The sequence below is a fragment of the Equus asinus genome, chromosome 15 (genome assembly GCF_041296235.1).
Source record: "Equus asinus isolate D_3611 breed Donkey chromosome 15, EquAss-T2T_v2, whole genome shotgun sequence".
In the NCBI taxonomy this organism is placed as follows: Eukaryota; Metazoa; Chordata; class Mammalia; order Perissodactyla; family Equidae; genus Equus; species Equus asinus.
Window position 1 is genome coordinate 38,560,020 of NC_091804.1, and position 12,571 is coordinate 38,572,590.

A 12,571-nucleotide genomic window follows, 5' to 3' on the forward strand; every position below is an offset into this window, starting at 1 on the left:
CCCTGGACCTGAGTTAGCCATCTTTTGAAGGTAGGAAATGTTATTTAAAGACCATAATCCTGGTTCAAGGGTTATTACTAATGAGTTCTAGGCTTTTTCACATTGGTTCTAGGCTTTTTCACAGGAGAGAGCCAGGAAATAAATAACAATACCAATATTATTACTAAGGTAATACTGCTAAAAGCAGTTTCATTTCCTTCTTTGTGGTTTTTATATCCTTAGAATATTATATTAAGTGTGTATAGTCAAAAAATACTATATTTAGTGGCCAACCCTGTGGCCAAGTGGTTAAGTTTGCACGCTCTGCTTCAGTGGTCTGAGTTTTCGCTGGTTCGGAACCTGAGGGCAGACGTGGCACCATTCGTCAGGCCATGATGAGGCGGCGTCCCACACAGCACAACCAGCGGCACTCACAACTAGAATATACAACTATGTCCTGGGGGGCTTTGGGGAGAAGAAGAAAAAAATAATTAATTAATTAGAAAAATTTTAAAAATTTAAAAGAAGATTGGCAACAGTTGTTAGCTCGGGTGCCAATCTTTTAAAAAATATTTTTCAAAAGTATTTTTAAAAATACTATATTTAGGGGCTGGCCCCGTGGCCGAGTGGTTAAGTTCGCGCGCTCCGCTGCAGGCGGCCCAGTGTTTCGTTGGTTCGAATCCTGGGCGTGGACATGGCACTGCTCGTCGGACCACGCTGGGGCAGCGTCCCACATGCCACAACTAGAGGGACCCACAACGAAGAATATACAACTATGTACTGGAGGGCTTTGGGGAGAAAAAGGAAAAAAATAAAATCTTAAAAAAAAAAAAAAATACTATATTTAAAGCAACTTGAAATTATTCTTTAGGCATTTTTGACAGTAGGTAAACAATTAGGTTCATTGGTTTGTGGGTTTTGTTTTGTTTTTGTTTTGGGTGGGCACAAGAAAGTTTAGTTTACCAAAGTCAAACAATAAAAGGGAAGGTAAATTCAGAAAGGTCTAGCTTTCATCCCTGAGCCCTCCCTCTCCCTAAAGGTAAGCATGTTTTATCAAGTTTTGGTTTATGTTTCCATTATTTCTTTTTGAAAATATAACCTAATACCTATCCTATGTATAGTTACATTTCCCCTCCTTCTACACAGAAGAGAATATACTAAACACACTGTTTTTCACTGAATAAATCCTGGATGTCATTCTATAGTAGTAGATTTTCCTCCCCTTTTTTTTCAAATAGTGTGGTACTCCATTGGGTGGCTGGCTCTCCCATGGTTTTCTCATCCAGTCTCCCCACAGAAAGATATTCTTGGTGTTTTCTATCTTTTGCTATTTTAAATAATACTTTTAATAGCCTTGTGTATACGTCACTTACTGTTTTAGCCATTGTAACTTTGAGATCGATTCCTAGTAGGATTGCCAAATTTAGAGGGTAAACATATGTATAATTTTGCTAAATGTTGCCAAATTCCCCTCCATAGGGGTTGTATCATGTTGCATTTCTTTAAAAATTGAATGAGAGTGCCTGTTTCCCCAGTATAGTATTTTGTAATTTTGCCAGTCTATAGATGTGAAATGGTATCTTACTGCAGTTTTAATTTGCATTTCTCTTATCATGAGTTCAACTGGACATTTTCCATTTAAAGGGCCATTTTAATTTCTTTTCTGTGAACTATCCGTAGTTTCTTGCCCATATTTCTATCTGATTGTTGGTCTTTTTTTTTTTTTTTTGAAAGATTTTATTTTTCCTTTTTCTCCCAAAGCCCCCTGGTACATAGTTTGTATTTTTAGTTGTAGGTCCTTCTAGTTGTGGCATGTGGGATGCCGCCTCAGCATGGCTTGACGAGTTGTGCCATGTCTGTGCCCAGGATTTGAACCGGCAAAACCCTGGGCTGCTGAAGCACAGCGCGGGAACTCAACCTCCCAGCCACGGGGCTGGCCCCTGGTCTTTTCTTAATTTTTAGGAAACATGTAGTTTTTGTCTGATTCTTTTTTTTTTAATGACAGAAGACAAATTATTTATTTCATTCAACTCTCCAGTGCAGCATGCTTTCAGCCTGAAAAGCCTTGACCTAGCTTTATATGTTAGACATGATCTGTTTTCTTCATTCCACAGGACCCAAAGCTAAAAGGTAGTCCAACAAATACAGAGACTCTGGGTCAACCCTCTCAAGTCAGTGACTCAGTCTTTTAGTCACTACCCTTTCTTTGTTAAAGCTCTTCACAACAGTTCCCCAAACATGTTCAAAGTCAAACGAAATAGTCTTAAAACTTTTCATTGTTTGATTCATATATTTTCCAAATAGTTTGGACTCTGAATAAGAATTTGTGGATTCTGAAGTATTTAAATTAATTTTAAAACCATAAATTCCCATTTATAAAACTACATCATTTCCAGTTTTGATCCATCACATCCATGCTCCAGCCCATCAGTAGTACTCTGGATCAGAGAAGGGAAAATGGACCATGCCTGGGGGTGCTCTTTATGCAGGAGCACTCTATTTCTTCAGTTGGGAAGACACTGGGCAATTTTAAACCATGGACTCCACCATTCAGTTATCTGTTACTGTCCAAAGTTCTCAACAGAGAAATTTAATAACTGCCCCCCTTCAAAAGGACAGATAGATTCAGTCAGTTCCACCTACTTCAGGGCAGAATACCATTTTGACAGTTACCTGTGGTGGAGAAAGTAGGAGTGTAGCTAACATTTACTAAGTATTTACTATTTGCCAAGTACAATGTTAATGCCTGGGATGTAATCTCACCTCATCTGACTTACAGATATTCAACTATTGGACCTCAGCAAAGAGAATAAAGAGAAACTTCACCAGCTCATGCTTGTCAATGAACAGCCTCTCCCAGATGGGAGACCCAGTTCCTGCATATTTCTCTCTCTCTTTTTTTAAATTAAGATATAATTGACATAGAACAGTTTCACGTGTATTACACAATGACTCAATATTTGTATATATTGTGAAATGATCACCACAATAAGTCTGGTTAACACCCATCACCATGCATAGTTACAAAATTTTTTTCTTATGATGAGAACTTTGAGGATCTACTCTCAGCAACTTTCAGATATGTTATACAGTATTAACTATAGCTACCATGCTGTACATTACATCTCTATGACTTACTCATTTTATAACTGGAAGTTTGACCTTTTTGATGTCCTTCACCCATTTTGCCTACTCCCCACCTCCCACTTCTGGCAACCACCAATCTGTTCTCTGTATCATTGAGCTCAGTTTTTGTTTTGTTTTAGATTCCACGTATAAGTGAGAGAAGTTAGTAGTTGTCTTTCTCTGACTTATTTCATTTAGCATAATGCCCTCAAGGTCCATCCATGTTGTTGCAAATGGCAAGATTTCCTTTTTTATGGCTGAATCATATTCCACTGTGTGTGTGGAATACCACATACCACATCTTCTTTATCCATTCATCTGTCATTGGACACTTAGGTTGTTTCCGTGTCTTGGCTGTTGTTAATACTGCTATGACCATGGGGGTGCAGATATCTTTTCCAGTTAGTCTTTTTGTTTCCTTTGGGTAAATACCCAGAAGTGGAATTGCTGGGTCATATGGTATTCCTATCTTTGATTTTTTGAGGAACCTCCATACTGTTTTCCATAGTGGCTGCACTAATTTACATTTCCACCAACAGTGCACAAATGTTCCCTTTTCTCCACATCCTTGCCAACACTTAGTTCTTATGTTTTTAATGACAGCCATTGTAACAGGTGTGAGGGGATATCTCATTGTGGTTTTGAATTATATTTCCCTGATTATTAGTGATGACATTACTTATCCTGAGATTAGTGTGACAGGCACCTTTTCATGTTGGCCATCTGTATGTCTTTGGAAAACTGTCTATTCAGATCCTCTGCCCATTTTTTAATCATATTGTTTGTTTTCTTGCTGTTGAGTTATATGATCCTTCTGATTCTTAACACTTTAAGTCACTTGAATTTTATTGAGACAAAAAACAAAACATGCAAAGTCATCTTATTCCTCTGACGTCTTTACCACATTACAGTGCTGCCATCTTGCAAATTATTTTAAACATGCAAGAAGCAAGAATAATACAGTGATACTCATATAACTACCACAAATCTTAACTCTAGGCCATAATTGCTTAAACATACACATACAATGGAGGCACCCAGGGTGCTCTCTCCCCATTCCCTTTCTATTCTCTTTCTCCCCAGAGGTAATTACTCTAATGAATTCAATGTGTTTTATACCCATGCAAGTGTATGTTTGTGGTTTTACTACATATTTGTTTCCATAAAAATTCCACAGTATTCTGCAGGCTTAAAATTTTTATTTTTATAAATAGCATTCTATAGCTGTTGGTCACACTTTTTGTGTGTGTGCTTAACATTGTTTTTGAGAGTTAATCACTTTAGTAGATGTGTTATGGTTCATTTTTAATAGCTGTATAGTATTCCATCACAAAAACATGCCACAGTTTATTTCCTGTGGATGATTCTTTAATTTTTTGATTTATAACTTTTATGTGTCTTTGGCAGGTGTTTATTACCAAGGTTACATGCAACCTTGCAAAGCTGTTCTATTTTAAAGACTAAGGAATATTCTAAATTTTTAGAGGTTTTTATTGAATATTAGTATTCTTATTTTTGCCCCCACCCTTTTAGAAGAGAAAATGAGGCACAAAGAGTTTGAATGACTGTCCCAAGAAATACATGCTAGTGAAAAGTATATTTTTTTCCCCCCCAAAGATTGGCACCTGAGCTAACATCTGTAACTTTCTTCTTCTTCTTCTTTTCCCCAAAGCCCCCCAGTACATAGTTGTATATTTTAGTTGTGGGTCCTTCTAGTGTGGCGTGTGGCATGCCGCCTAAGCATGGCCTGATGAGCGGTGCCATGTCTGCTCCTGGGATCTGAACCGGTGAAACTGTGGGCTACCAAAGCAGAGCGCAGGAACTGAACTTAACCACTTGGCCATGGGGCTGGCCCCAAAAGTATAGTTCTTAAGGTTAATGAAATCTTAGTCTGCTTCTCCATGATGTTATTATTTTATGGTGGGTTCATTTATCTGAAAGATTTTACCCTAATCATAATTTTATGCTCAGAGAAAGAGAATTGGAAAAGTCAATGTCAATTGAACCATGATGTGGTGGTAGAAATTTTGATTTCTGAACCATATCATCTCCAATTGTAACAGCTGAAAAAACATACTTTTTAGAATCAGCAAGTTCTTCTTTTTCAGTTTTCATTACTGAAAGATAGCATCAAGTTAGAGCTTATATCTTATTGTATTTTTCAGGTACCAAAAGAGCATCTTTTAGTCTCTATTCCTCTCTTAATTAATCATCTTCAAGCTGAAAGTATAGTTGTTCATACTTACGCAGCACATGCTCTTGAGAGGCTGTTCACCATGAGAGGGCCTAACAACGCCACTCTGTAAGTATTTGATCCTAAGTGATTTATGCTCCAGCTTGGGGTGGGGACTGATCTATATTAGTCAGAGAGATCTCTGAAAGTATTTGTAATATCATTAGTAGTTAGAAAAATAAATGTGTACCTTTTGCCCATTTATGCTATGTCTCATTCCAAAAGAATTTGAGGCAGCATGCCGAAATACATTATGACAATAAAGTTAAATAGAGGAAATTGGAGCAAAGGAAAATAACTGGAGTGAGATTAATAAATAGAAATGTGTGTCAGAGGATCCTGTATAGTAGTTAAAGAAACTCTTGAATTTTATGTTTAGAGTCTCCTGGCAACCAAGGCAAAGAGGGAAAGTTGGTAAATTAAAATTTTCACAATGCCCATGAGATTAAGATTAAAACAGTTACTCAGAAGGCATCTCAGTAGTGGGCCCTCATTAAGGAAATACTGTTTTGTAGCAGTATTCTTAGCAACATCATGCAACAGTTATTGTCACCTGGCTGTTTTTGTAATCTTACCCAATGCTGAGATATGACACAGCTGAGAGAAAGTAATTCCCTAGGGTCCAAGAGTGTGGCTCTTCTGGCCTGATCCGAGGATAAAGTGCGGGACGGGGGGTGGTCTGCGTGTCTCTCAGGCCGTTCTTCAACAGTTATTTCTTGAAACTGAGCTCAGGGTAAGAGATGGAAAACAGTTGTAGGTTCGTTCTTCTTCAAGTACAGACACTCAGTGGCCAATTAAGGCTTAAAAGGACACATCCTTTGAAGTGAGTCAAGCCCGTACCTGTCTTCAGTCCCAGAACTGATGCAGAAAAACGGTTCCGAATCTGCTCCACCTCCAGGAACGGTAGATGACTGAGAGCTCTGAGAGGTCGAGGTCTGTTCTTGATGGTGATAGACATGAACCTTCACAGCTTTAGGTGATTTTGGGTTTGCCTGGTTTTTGGTTTGTTTAATTGTGTTTGGTTCCAGATGTACCTTTTTAGGAACTTAACGTGAACGCGTATAAAAATTTATTTTCCTGAGATGTCTGCTGATTGTCAGTGGTGGGAGATGGCTCACTTTTATGCTAAGACGTGTGATTTAGGAGTTGCCAAGGGTATTCCAAAGTGACCACCTCAAGAGTTGGTAGTGACTGAAAGCTGTTTTTTCATCTATAGCTTTACAGCTACAGAAATCGCACCATTTGTTGAGATTCTGCTGACAAACCTTTTCAAAGCTCTCACACTTCCTGGCTCTTCAGAAAATGAATATATTATGAAAGGTAGGCCGCTTCCTTGGTGTTCAGACTATAAGTATCTAATGTCAGTTTACAAGGGTAAGCACTCTGAGTTGTACTTCAGGTTACGTACTTTATGAACCAAATACTGTTTGTCAAGAATGAGGTAGGTTCAGATGTTTTAAAATGAGAAATATTGTTTTGTTTAGTATTCACGGTGTTTTCAGAAAAGAATTTTACCCTAACTTGATATAGAACTCCTCTTATTAAAGAAACGGTAGCACTTCTTTTTCCTTCCCTAGATTGGATTTCTTAAAGGCAAAGATCAGATGAGACCACACTTATTGCTGGCCTGTAATGCTGTGTCTTGTGAACCCTGGGGGCACTTGACAGACCACACAGACCCTGCCTTCAGAGACATACTGCCAGGGACACAGAAGCTGTAGCCATCTGCCAGGCTGTATACATTAGGAGAGTGTCTTGGTGACAGCTCTGACTTCAGGGACAATCTTAATCTTCTTTGCTGTTGCATTCCAAGAGCCTAGCACAGTGTCTGACTCGTAGGAAATGCTTTTCAAAGAAATGATACCTGATGCCTCTGGCCTGGGTCAGGACCCCTGGGGTGTCTGTATGTGTGTACATGTGTTTATATCTGTGTGTAAGTGTGTATTGGTGTGTATTTATGTGTGTTCTCAGCATTAGACTTCTCCCAACAGTGATGTGTAATTAGTTATTTCATGTCCATTTCTACGAGGCAGCTAACTGGTCCGTGGTGGTGGTTGCTGCGTTCCTAGGGTACGCAGGAGTGCCCAGTGTGTGCTCCCTTCTCAGGAAATACTGCTGTATGAGTGAGTGAAAGGATTCTGTGCCAGCCCAGAGGAGGGGCACTGATCCATCCTCTAACTCTCTTAGCCCAGCTCAGGGAAGGACTCTCTAGAAGTGATGTCTGAGCTGAGGGGAGGGATGGGTAGCAGTTAGCTAGGTGGAGGGAGAGTGTTTGGCACAGGTAGAGGAACCATCATTGTAAAGTTTAGGAGGCGCGAGGGGGAGGATAACTCTCCCCTGTGCCTGGCGGGTAGTAGGTGCTCTGCTTAGTAAACATCTATTCTGTTTGTGCAAAAACAGCCTTCATGCATTTTTAGCTTCATGTTTTATTTATCTCCCATGCCAGATGTTTTTAGGCATCTGTTAATGAGCAGTAGTTTTGAAATATGGATCCTCCATAACTTTATATGTATTTTGGATTTTTCTTTGGCTCCTGACCTCTCTTTGGGGGGCAGGTGGCCCTCTCTTTCAGTTTCCAGTAGGCTACAATCCTGTTGTTAATAGGCTAGGGCTAAACATTTCCTGCCACTGATTTCTAAGTGAAATTGAAACTAGTAGTCCCTTCTGCCTCCTGCTCCCCCATGTTAGTCCACCACTTCTTCCTCCTCCTTGTCTGCCTCTTTAGTCACTTTATTATTTTTTATTCTCTTTTTAATTCCTTAAGCCTTAGGCATTTTGGAAATGCTCAATATTTCCCAGCTAAATTTTCTTGCCAGTCTCCAGGCTAATTTTAAAAGAAAGGGGAATTTAAATTATTTCTAGATGTAGGGAGCTATCTGGGGATTGCTTAAGGGTCTTAAAATTTTGGTTGATGAATCAGTGGGCTTTTTTCCCCCAATCACTGTTTTGTTCTGAAATTTAACTATTTGTTTTTCTATTTTACAGCTATCATGAGAAGTTTTTCCCTCCTCCAAGAAGCCATAATCCCCTACATCCCTACTCTCATCACTCAGCTCACACAGAAGCTGTTAGCTGTTAGTAAGGTAACAGCCAGTTTTCACCGTGCACTTGTTTTGTAACTTATGCTCCAAGCTGTCTGAGCCTCAGAGCTCCCTGGCAGTAGCTCACACTTGGGAAAAGGTCTGTGAATTCTTCCTGACCAACAGTTAACATACGTTTCTGAAAATGTGGGCATGACGTTCGATTGGACACGTAGCAGCACTCACTTTTAAGTGTAGGCACCAAAACTTTAAAACTTTATTCTCCTTAAAAAAGTAACAGGTTCATCAAAGAAAACTGAGAAACTACAGATGATCTGAAATTATCTTAGAGGGAGGAGAGCAGGCTTTGCACCAAATTGACACAAAAGAGGCTGTTCAGACTTCTATAAAATGAAGATTAGCTGTTCTTCCTTATTCTTATTTCCCAAAAATAAAGTTCACTCCTTCTTTAATCAATAATTTTATAAGTATTTTGATTCACACTTAAGTACTAAGTTTTAGAAAATAAATCAGCTTAAGGCTGACAAAATTCCTTTTTAGATGTTTATTCCTAATTAGTCGATGAAAGGAGATAAATTCAAAGGAAGCTTTAGAGGGACTTTGGAGAAATGACCATTTTTCCACTGAGTTCTGGATAAGGGTCTTGGACTCCTTTGGGCTGTGGGGGATTGAAAGAGAAGAGAAGCAGGTCCCACCCCACTGCCCTGTGTATACAGACCTCATAAGCTGAGTTCCTCAGCTTTCCGTGATAGCGTTCAAGAAGGATTTTGTTTGAAAGAAAATAAGGTTCTGTTGCTTACAATGGAAATTGAAGACCACTGCATGAAGGATTGTCGCTCTGGAGGTATAGGCATTGGGGCCTCCAGAGGTTAAAGTTTGCCTGAGGTCCCACACAAGGCTAGTGAGAGCCAGGACTTGGGTCCCCACTCCTTTCTTCCATCACTGCTTACGGTGACGGCTCCAGGAGAGCACGCAAGTTTAAGACAAGGTTCTCTATAGCCCTGGGGGCTGAGCTTTGTGTCGTCACCTCCCTGTGACTCACATATTTTCTCACAGTAGATTTTGCCCATTAAAAAAAATTCCAAACAAACAGGCATTAGTATTTTCTGAATTTTAAAGTTAATATAAAAGTTTAACATATGTAGGCTTTTTGGTATTATTAGTGTTTTTTCTTAATACTGATTTTAAAAAAGATGGCATGTCTTAATGTTTTAGAAAGGTTAGATGTGTTTTATGTCAGATAATATTTAATATAGTCACTTGGCTTATTAGAGTAATAAGCTTTTTTTAAAATTTCAGAACCCAAGCAAACCTCACTTTAATCACTACATGTTTGAAGCAATATGTTTATCCATAAGAATAACTTGCAAAGCTAACCCTGCTGCTGTTGTGAATTTTGAGGAGGCTTTGTTTCTGGTGTTTACTGAAATTTTACAAAATGATGTACAGGGTAAGTTAAAGGAAGTTATTTTTTTCTAATTGAATAAAATTATTAAAGTGGTTATAAAGTACAGCCTGCTTAAAAGATATGTGCCTTTTGTGTCAGAACCATTAATTCTGAAGCTGACAGCTCTGTTTTCACTTTTATCAACAGAATTTATTCCGTATGTCTTTCAAGTGATGTCTTTGCTTCTGGAAACACACAAAAACGATATCCCGTCTTCCTATATGGCCTTATTTCCGCATCTCCTTCAGCCAGTGCTTTGGGAAAGAACAGGCAACATCCCTGCCCTCGTGAGGCTTCTGCAGGCGTTCCTGGAGCGGGGCTCAAACACGATAGCGAGCGCTGCCGCGGACAAAATTGTGAGTCAGGTTTATTTTGATGTAACTCATCTTCCTAAGGTACTGAGAGAAACTAGGGATGGCAGGTTTGTAAAAATTCTTTATTTAAAGTAAATTTAATAAAAAGGGAAGTAATTAGTATAAAGTGTTAATGTATATTTTATTAGAATTAGGTATCCTTTAGTTCTTTATCTCCATGGTGGAAAATAAAAATGTAAGAGCCAAATAGGTAACTTTAAGAACATAACTTTTGGGGCTTATTGTGGTGGAATTTTTTTCTCTACACTTCAGATGTAACAACTTAAAGAGAAAATGCTAGTTAGATTATTACAGCACGTACCTTCTTCCAAGATATATCACCTGTGTAACTTTTGGAACAACTAATCTTTGCCTCTTTAACTGATTATTATTTGATCTGATTTGTTGTAGCCTGGGTTATTAGGTGTCTTCCAGAAGCTGATTGCATCCAAAGCCAATGACCACCAAGGATTTTATCTTCTAAACAGTATAATTGAGCACATGCCTCCGTGAGTATGAATATAACCTCCCCGTACGTGTAATCAGAGACCCTGTTAGGCGCTCAGCAGGGCGCTGCGTTTACACTGTTGCTTTACTCATTCCTCCAGTGAGTCCGTCGACCAGTACAGGAAGCAGATCTTCATTCTCCTCTTCCAGAGACTCCAGAACTCCAAAACAACGAAGTTTATCAAGAGTAAGTAAAGTCCTACAGAAATAATGAAGGAAGGCAGCTGAAGCCCTTAGACTTTACGGTTACATACAAACCTTTTGTCGGTTATAAACTTTATGTATAAAATATTTTAAGATGTATGTATTCTCAAAACACCAAATCATTCTCAAGTATACTGTGTTCCAAAGGTTAGTTTCTAAGTTTAGATATCAAAACATTTTTAGTAGAAATAATATAAGGAAATATCAGAAAGAGACTGCATGTCAAGACTTTATGTCTGTACTAAAAAGGCAGAAATTCTCTATGTTAAATGGTATTTAAAAGGCAAGTATTGATGCCAGCGTTAGTCACTGCGCTGTAAGGAGTGTGACTGTTTCACTTGACTGACGTCACGGAATCGCTTGTGTATGCAGAGTCCTCTGTATTGAAATTCTGCATCTCCTTTCCACAGGTTTCTTAGTCTTTATTAATTTGTATTGCATAAAATACGGGGCACTGGCACTACAAGAAATATTTGATGGTATACAACCAAAGTAAGTTTGTTTTTATTACATTTTATTTTTAAAAGCAAAAACTGTGACCCTCTTTTAAGTGCAAACCAGTATCTCTGTTTTATAGATGATTTCATAGTTCCTGGTACAGTGTTAGTATCTTTGTGGTTTTCAAAATACTCTCGGAGTGTTGCATTGTAAAGAAGAAAGTCCCTGCAGACATGTTCCTGATTCCCAAAGCGACTCCCTGCTCTGGCGTTCTCCACAGCCGTGTTCTGTGTTCCGTTAGAGGGTCAGTGTTGTCTCCAGGAGCCTGCCTTTGTTCAGGCCAACAGTATGAGTTTTCAAATGAGAAAAGTTTGGACCAATAAAACTTTGCTTTTGACTTAGTTTATATACAGAGATTGTAGTTAGGTGGCATTCCCCATGCAGCAGGGACAGGAGGGATATAGAGGAATAATGGAGAGCAGCTCTTGAGAGAAAAAACTCAAGTTAAATCCCTCTATCTGTATCATATCAAAAAAATTCCAGATTGTCTGAAATGTAAAAAATGAATTAACTTGAAAAGTAGTACCAGAAAATAAGCTTCCCAGCAATAGAGGATTTTGAAGAAGTCAGCAATGTCCCATAGTGCTAGTGGGTGCCTAAATTGGCATCTTTCTATAGAGCAAAAAATACACACTCTTTATCCAGAGCATTAAAATCTTCATATTCTTTGAATACCCACTATTTCCACTTCAAAGAATTTATTTTATTAATAAAAGTGTAAACTAAGAATTTTGCAACATTTAGAATCATGAAAAACTACTTCTAGGATGTTTCATGAACATAGAATGATTGGCCAAATCATTTTTTTAATATACCCATTAACATTTACATACACATAGGTGTGTAAGCATAGAAAGTTGGGAAGTTTCTAATTCAAAAATGTTAAAACTAGTTATTGTTGGATTGTGGGATGATGGTGATTCTTTTTTATTCTTGTTCTTGCTTATCTCTGTTTTCTAATTTTTCAATGATTTCTTGAGTAATTTTTTAAAAAAACATACAAGACTAAAAAATGGCTAAGATTCTACTTGAGCATAGGCTTAAGCAGTGTTACAAAAGATGGTGACAGTTGGCCTCAGGGTGGAGGTTTAATGTCGTCTTGTCATTTCTAGGTCTCTTCATTCAGATGACCAAAAACAGCAGCTTTCTTATTTTGTGTTTTATTATATTCATAAGGAGTCAC

The 12,571-nt window shown here is 38.4% G+C and overlaps 1 protein-coding gene across 4 annotated transcripts in view; it reads left to right on the forward strand.

Moving 5' to 3' along the window:
* The window catches only part of CSE1L (chromosome segregation 1 like), a 46,319-nt gene that overhangs the window by 30,995 nt on the left and 2,753 nt on the right, over window positions 1-12,571 (forward strand). For all 4 annotated transcript variants that reach the window (XM_044748164.2, XM_014832869.3, XM_044748166.2 and 1 more), the window contains 8 exons: window positions 5,271-5,407; window positions 6,555-6,658; window positions 8,324-8,421; window positions 9,679-9,829; window positions 9,974-10,182; window positions 10,591-10,688; window positions 10,788-10,873; window positions 11,301-11,382. In XM_044748164.2, the coding sequence (XP_044604099.1) occupies window positions 5,271-5,407; window positions 6,555-6,658; window positions 8,324-8,421; window positions 9,679-9,829; window positions 9,974-10,182; window positions 10,591-10,688; window positions 10,788-10,873; window positions 11,301-11,382 (965 nt within the window). The remainder of the gene's footprint in view (window positions 1-5,270; window positions 5,408-6,554; window positions 6,659-8,323; window positions 8,422-9,678; window positions 9,830-9,973; window positions 10,183-10,590; window positions 10,689-10,787; window positions 10,874-11,300; window positions 11,383-12,571) is intronic.